The following is an 8,259-nucleotide window of genomic DNA, read 5'->3' as shown; positions in this document are numbered from 1 at the left end:
TCCGAAGTGTGGCACACAGCAGAATGATTATGATTAATTAATATTGTTCTTATTGGTCTGAGTTATTCCAAATTCAGCGGAACAAACTGTCCATGTGCACAACATCATTCATTTTATTCTCGGAGGTAAGCTTTGGTCGGAGATGATTATTGGAGTTATGGAAATGTTGGGTTGAAGATGAGGATGATGATGATGACACCTTGCATACTCACGCCATTCATGATCCAACTCCTTTTTCCTTTCCCCTTTGTTTTTTCACTCCTTAATCATGGACCTAGTTGTCAAAAGATAAAGGTTATTTTTCCTTTCTTTACTTTACTCTTTAGGCTATGATATGTGTATGGATTTGCCGAATCCATAAGCATTCTACATAGTTCACCACATAATTGAATTTTATACACTAAAATTGATTTTTGTGTGTTATTACAAGATATTGAGAACTTTTTGCAAAAGGATGGGGTTAAACATTTTTCACTAATTGTACTCTTGGGTTTGAATCTGACAACTGTCTCGCACTTCAACTTGTGTAGTCAATTCTAAATTTTGGCACGCCTAGTTCAGGCTTCGGCCAACTAAAGTTGAAGCTTTCTCTATCACTACACTTTGTCCTTGTTTTTGGCAAACACTATTTTCCCACATTTGACCCACAAAGCAAAATTAATTTTTTAAAAACAAAAAAACTTGACCTCATCATACAACTCACATAAGTTATGATCTTTCTCTCTCACTCAATTACTATGAAGGTATTACATGAAGGAGAAATGTCCCTAATCCATAAACCAGTTGACTTCTTAAACCGGTTTATAATGTGAAAAAGAGGATCGTTTATTTTATTTATTTTTCAAGCCATGATCTTGCATCGAATGTGAAAAATAATAATGATAATAATAAAATGAATATGAATATGAACAGATAGGCAAAATATTGGTTGTTCGCAGCCACGTGGGACTAAGTCAATGTGGACTTGGCCTACTAAGAGAAGGGCAATTTCAAAGAAATAATGCAGAAGGACGTGAGGGGCAGGGTGTTTGTTGTTTGAGAATTTCTTTTTTAATGTCTGAAACATTATGTGACGAAGTAAAATTCACTTAAGTTTAAATCAAATTTTATAAAGGGTCTTATAATACTTTTGTATTAAAGATGCTTTTAGCTTGATTAGGAGAAAGTAGTTCTATCTTCTAATGTTCTCAAAGGTGTGAAGGAACAAACAAACTTCCGAGGTAAGACTCGAATCTACATGGAAAAGAAATGGATGTGCCAGAGGCCTTAATTGGACCTGCGAAACTACTAGGCTTTTTCTTTCTGACCCCACAATTTCTAACTATATAAATTCATAATTTTTAAAATAATCATTTAATTTTTTTTTATAAAAGTGACTTTTGAATTATTTGTTTCAAAAGTCTTTTCCTTACTAGTAGTTACTACTTGTCAAAATAATGTTTCAGAAGAATTTTGAAATAATAAAAATTCGGTTGGCAAAAGGATAAGTATTAAGATAAGCAAGTAGGATGTTTTATGTTAATTTGGAGATAATTTTAAGAAAATACTAGTGAAAAGAAATTTCAAGATTTCAATGGAAATTTTTGTAAAGAATTGAAATATATAATTGTTTATTGAATTTTGCTTGGTTGAAATATCAGGGGTGAGAAGCATTTAGAAGTTTCAATTGTGCAAATATTTCAGATGTGTAAGTTCTATTACTGTTCATTGAGTAATTACTTCCAAACACTGATGATGTTCAAGTAAATTATATATATAGTGAATGCTTAGAAAAGAGAGAACACCTTGAGAAAAAAAAACCTACATATTTATGATTGTGTGAGGAAATGAGTAATGATTCAGTTATGGAAATATAGTTTGTAGATCGGATTAGATTTTGGGAGAATAGATGGAAGAGTGTGATACTTTTTAAACATAGGTTTTTTAGATTGTATAACAACATAATATCAAAAAAAGGCAATGGTGGGAAAGTTAGGAAGAGATATTGACAACGTTTGGATATAGAAGTTGATGGTGTAAATATCACTTTATGAGCGAGTTTTATAAGATTGAGTTAAACTTAAAATTCAGTTAAACTTAAAATCGAATTCTTAATATAATATTAATCATTTAGAGTCTATCATAATAAGAATTTATTGGATTTATGAAGTCATCCGTTATTAAACCATTTATAAATATATAGTTTCAAAATATATAGGGGTTTAAATGTTCTTTTTGTTCACATGTTTTGTGTATCACCTTATATGGTTGTGTTTGGTTCTTCTCAGAGTGTTTAGTAAGTTCATATGTTTTTCTGTGTCTTATTTTTTGCTATTGAAACAAACAAATTAAATTTTTTTTAGGTAATTTTTATAATAGGATTAAAGTATTCTAAAATAATCTAATTTATTTATTTTTTATTTTTCAATTAAAAAAATAGTTACATTATTCTTCATAACTATAATCTAAATCACTTCTCTTTGTTAGATTAGATTTAAACAATGATCTTTTGTTAGATTTAAACAATGAAAAAAATTAAGATAACAATAATATAATATATTTGGAATCTTAAAAATAGTGTAATATTTAAGAATATAGAAATTGATGAAAGCGAAATCTTTAGATTGATACAACAAGAAAAGCGAGCACCAATAACTAATAAAGTTACAAAAAGCTCTTTGCTTTCCCTCTTTATTCCTTTGTTTGAACCAAACAATCTCTATCAATTTTTTCATTCACATAAATTTAGTGTGTTGTTTTAACAATTTTAATAACTTCGTTCAATTTCTTTTTCATATATATATATATATATATATATATATATATATATTTCCCCCAATGGTAATTTCTTTAGTGTTTTTTTTCTGCATTAATATTAGTTTTCTTTTTATAAAAAATATATAAAACATTGCATTAATAAAGACTCATGATATAGAGATTTGCACCCACTTATATACAATGAAAGACTCTAATCTATAGTCGATGTGGGATCTCTAACACATTATGTTTGGATGCTCTCATGTTATAGTAACTAATATTACAATGTAATGTTATGAAAAAAAATGATACAAAATAATATAGAAAGATTCATTATTTCTTTTTTATAAGTGAGATTTCTATATTTCAAAATAAATAAAAAATATTCCAATTCTTCTACATAAATACAAAAAGTGACTTTCTCATAACATAACTTATTTTCCTCCATAAACAATATTCATACCCTAGTCCTTTTCCCACTTTAGAAAAAAAGTAATATAAACTCCTTGTATTTAATAAACTGATAAACCCCTATCTTTCTTAAATACACATTACTAAACATACTCATGTATATTTTTCATAAAATGACGCTGGTTTCTTATTTTATTTATATATTTTAAAAATTTTCTGTATATAAGATTTTTTTAATATTTATACTTTAAAGTTTTAATTTAATTTTTGAAACTTTTTTATTTAAGTTTTACTTAATATAATATTTTTAAATAAAATAAGGAAATAGAGTGTCATTTTATTAAAAATAAAGAAAGGTGAGTGACATTTATTAAAAAATTATAAAGAAGTTGAATATTTATTTAAAATTAGAAAGAGTGTAAATATCACTTTATTATAAATATAAGACAAGTAAATGTTTATTTTAAAATTAGAGGGTAAGTGAGTGTTATTTAATTTTAAGAAAACGTAATTGCAATTTCCCTAATTTTTAAAAAAAGTAATCATTTATTAAAATGAAAATCTAAAAAAAATATTTTCAACGTTTCTTAATAATTATATAATATAAAAATATTTTTTAGGATAAACTATTAGACAGATGATATTTTTTTGTATATACACTACTACAAGAAATCATAAAATAGAAATTAATTTTAGAAATAAAAAATAATTAGTTGTTATAGTGACTAAATTAGATATCATTTTAATGACTAAATAATTTTTTGGTTTCTAAATTGGTATCTAATTAGCAACCAATGTTTTTTCTAACAAATTTATAATCTAAATAATTGGTAGTTAAAACCTTGGTGGCTAATTAGATTCCAATTTAAAAATTATTTAACAATAATAAAAACTAATTTAAAAACTTTTTTTTTAAGTTTCTAAAATGGTCTCTAATTTAGTTACTATTGTAACTAATTATTTTGGTCTCTAAAAATTAGTTTTTATTTGATAATTTTTTTATAGGGATATTTATTAATTAGGTCATAATTCTTCATTTTTGAATTTATGAATTATTTACTTAATCTAATTCTAAGTGGGTATTATAAATAAAACTCAATTGAATCTAATGACTCAACCCAACCTAAAAAAATAAAATAAAAATATAATTAGATTGAAGGAGTTTTTGGGTTGGGTATAACTATTTACATACCAATGGCTAAACCGGAATCTTGATCTTACATGAAAATAAAATAAAATAATCCATTTAATACACAAATTAAAATTAACTTTTATATACCTTTTTCCAAACTTCTCTAAATAAATAACTATTATTTGAAATAGAATTTTGTATTATATATGTATATTATGATTATATATAATATTAGAAAGTTTTAATAATAAAGTTTCTTTAAAGTGAGATTAATTGAAAGTGGGCCATATATCCTAGTTATTATTATTTGACACAGGATACAATTATATATCCAATCTATTTTTTTCCTTGTTATCTTTATTTATACAAAAATACTCTCCATTCTCCAAAATCATATGCATCAGTAATAGCTATCTCACACTTTAAAACATTTCTGTATGTGCAATCATATCTTAATTAATTAATTAATTTGAGATGTACTTAATCTTAATCCCACCAATGGTTGCAACCGTGAATTGAAGGTATTATCTCTTTCTTGTCTCATATCCAATTAAAAAACACTGAAAGGGATAGGTGACATAATTAGAGCTTATTAAAAAACAGCTTAATTGGGAACCATGCTATATATATTACACTACCTATTATTTCAACATCTTTTAGATCTTCATTTTTTTATCATATCAAACTTATTACTTATTTTCATATATTTACATGTAGTCTTGGTTTTTTTAATCATCTCAAAATAAAGTAATTAGTATTTATCTCAATTATTATAATCCTGTTTAATAGTGTAATTGAGATAAGTAAGATTTGTAAACATTTAAATATGATTTTCTTGCTTCAAACTTTGTATTATTTTCTTAATTTATGTTATCATTAACTTGTTTTAATATAGACGAATAAGACATCTACACCTTTGATTAATACACCTTTGATTAAGCTATAAATCTCATCCCAAATTAATCATTGAATTCCGAAATTATCCAAGCATCTAAATATGAAAAAAAGTAGGAATATATATATCAAATCTTCTCTAGTTTCTTTCTAAAAGTATTAGAGTACCATAAATATAGTTTCATAGAGTTGAGATTAAAGGCAGTTTAAGTACATCTTCTTTCTTTAATCCATCAAAGTGTTTTTTAAGGACAAAATCGCGACGGAACATTGATTTCCAAAGTAGATAATACCTCAAATGCGATGATTAATCATAACAATACTATCTATCGAACTTAAGATTGGAACATTAATAGCTCGCAACAATTAAAAAATTTAGTTGTATATCCAATCCACTAAACTTATCTTAGGCAATATATATTCAAGTTTGTTGATTTTATAATTAGAGTTTATAAGTTCTAAACTCGTAGTTTACTAATTAATAAATTTAATTGCATACATGGTGACGCCATATGGGTGTGTAGTACAAGTGCAACATGCACATCCCTAACAAATGCAGTACAAGTACAATATAACTAAGGCAGTAGTACCATACATATATATGAATATGAATACCATTCAAAGAAGTAATTGACAGAAACAAGGAACATAATTAAGGAAAAAAATGAAGACCCTAAGGTCAACGTTCCTTGTTTTCTGCCTCTTGGTCTCGCTCCTCTCTCCAACCAAGGGTCACGGAGGAGGTCACGACGACGACGATTCCGATGGTGATTCCCACGGCGAAGATTTGCATTCCAAGAGTCTGATCCTTGTCAAAATATGGTGTTTGATCATTTTCTTTGTGACCACTTTCGCCGGCGGTGTGTCTCCCTATTTCTACCGTTGGAACGAGACTTTTCTTCTGTTGGGGACTCAGTTCGCTGCTGGGATTTTCTTGGGAACTTCTTTGATGCACTTCTTGAGCGATTCTAATGAGACCTTCCAAGACCTCACCACAAAATCTTACCCTTTTGCCTTCATGCTCGCCTCAGCTGGCTACCTTCTCACCATGCTTGGTGACTGCGTTGTCCTTTTTGTCATCGCCAATAGCAAGAAGGACGCCAAAGTGTTGGAGCTGGAAGGTGGGACAACACCTCAAGAGCCTCACCACGCAGTGGACACCACAAACCCTATGTTGTTGAAGACTTCTTCTGTGGGAGACACCATTCTTCTCATCCTTGCACTGTGTTTCCATTCAGTTTTTGAGGGCATTGCAGTTGGAGTTTCAGGTATATATTCCCTGCCTCACCTTAACAACTACTTTCATTTCAAATTATTGCATGTCTCAAGTGGCCTTAGTTAGTTTCTACATGGTGTAGTTTTCCAGTTTAGATGTATCTGTTTTTCTATCCATAAGAAAGAATAAGATAATATAAAGCACTTCATAGTGTAGAGTTTATCCAGTCCTTATACAACATCAGAAAAACCTTCAAATTCTCTCCTTAGAACCCTAAAACAACCTTTCAACACCAAACAAAATCCAAACCACAACTAAACACCTAAACAACCACTTATGACCATCTTTATACAAATCAAAGGATACAAACATCAGTCAAAATGATGATATTTAGATGATACTTTAGATGTAATCCATGATTAAACCTTTAATTTTACAAAAGAATATTTCTAAAACATCAACCAAGAACCCGTTAAAAGTAACATTATTCCTGTGATTTTAAATCTCACTTACAACCATACTTACAACAATATATGATAAAGATTATGGTAAACATTATTTATGACTGCAACCATATCAGATCATGTAACAATTGAGATAATGACAATCTAGGTTATGTAACATTTTCACCATTTGATGTACAGATCTTTGAAAGTACTCATAAACAAGCGATGAAAATGACAAACATAAATTTTCTAAAATCAAACAGGCCTTAATATTTTCATGCTGTTCATTTCCTGGCATACATACATAACTGTTTGATGATTACTTGTTGGGAATTCCAGCGGAAATAGTTAGTAGATCAGCAACAAAAGTTGTAGAAAGTTCCTACAAAATAATTAGTGTCATTCTAATTAAACTTGTTTAACTAATATGTAACTAAGATACGAAAGCGGATGCATGGAGGAACTTATGGACAATATCCTTACACAAGATATTTGCTGCTATCGCAATGGGAATTGCTTTGCTGAGGATGTTACCCAAGAGACCCTTAATAACAACGGCAGCATATTCTTTCGCCTTTGCTATCTCAAGCCCCATTGGTGTGGGGATTGGCATTGCCTTAAACGCCACAACACAAGGACGAACAGCAGATTGGATGTTTGCTATATCAATGGGTATTGCTTGTGGGGTCTTCATCTATGTTGCCATCAATCATTTAATATCCAAAGGCTTCAAACCGCAGAAACCGACACGTTTCGACACTCCCTGGTTTAGGTTTCTCGCTGTTCTTTCTGGTGTAGCTGTTATGGCAGTTGTCATGATCTGGGACTGATCATCATCATGTTTTTGTTTGTTCATAATGTTCTTCTACGAAATTGTGAGTGTGACAACTATCATGAATGTGTACCATTATATGTATATGCTCGCCACATTTAATGTTCATTTACTCTTTTAACTCTGAACTTATAATCTTGTTCCTTTGTATTATGAATCATGTAATACAGTTCAGGTTCCAAGTTCAATTATCCAATCTGCTTTTAATCCTTTCTATTAGTTAGCTTTGGATGTGTGTGTGTCTATATATAATGAAGAAGGTGTTCTTCAATGGGTATAGCGCAAACTCTATTTCCTTATTTTGGTTTCTTTTTGTTCAAGTTTTGACCTTAGTTTTTCTTAACGAGATCAATTAACAAGATAAAATTAAACTGGTTTAAAAATGAGGTGAAAATAGATTATTTACATCCTTACTACTTACTGTCAAGGAAGTAATGTATTAAAAAGAAAATCTAAATACGAAAAAACAAAAAATGTAATACAGATGATTTTATAATAGTGCAATTTGAGCAAGTGTTGAATTAAAAATCTACCATTTTATATTTATTATAAACTTTAATGTATGTCTTAATTATTTTAAATTTTATATGAA

General features: G+C 28.7%; 1 protein-coding gene across 1 annotated transcript; it reads left to right on the top strand.

Annotated features, from left to right (window-relative positions):
* The first annotated feature begins 5,779 nt into the window (after window positions 1-5,779).
* LOC137817062 (zinc transporter 1-like) lies at window positions 5,780-7,863 on the top strand. The gene is made up of 2 exons (XM_068620287.1): window positions 5,780-6,441; window positions 7,274-7,863. The coding sequence occupies exons 1-2, from the start codon at window positions 5,838-5,840 to the stop codon at window positions 7,663-7,665; spliced, it is 996 nt and encodes a 331-aa protein (XP_068476388.1). The 5' UTR covers window positions 5,780-5,837; the 3' UTR covers window positions 7,666-7,863.
* Window positions 7,864-8,259: the final 396 nt, after the last annotated feature.

Source organism: Phaseolus vulgaris, unplaced genomic scaffold (assembly GCF_000499845.2).
Source record: "Phaseolus vulgaris cultivar G19833 unplaced genomic scaffold, P. vulgaris v2.0 scaffold_15, whole genome shotgun sequence".
Classification (NCBI taxonomy): Eukaryota; Viridiplantae; Streptophyta; class Magnoliopsida; order Fabales; family Fabaceae; genus Phaseolus; species Phaseolus vulgaris.
The sequence above is the reverse complement of the archived record's forward strand: the minus strand, read 5'-3'. Positions and strand labels throughout refer to the sequence as shown.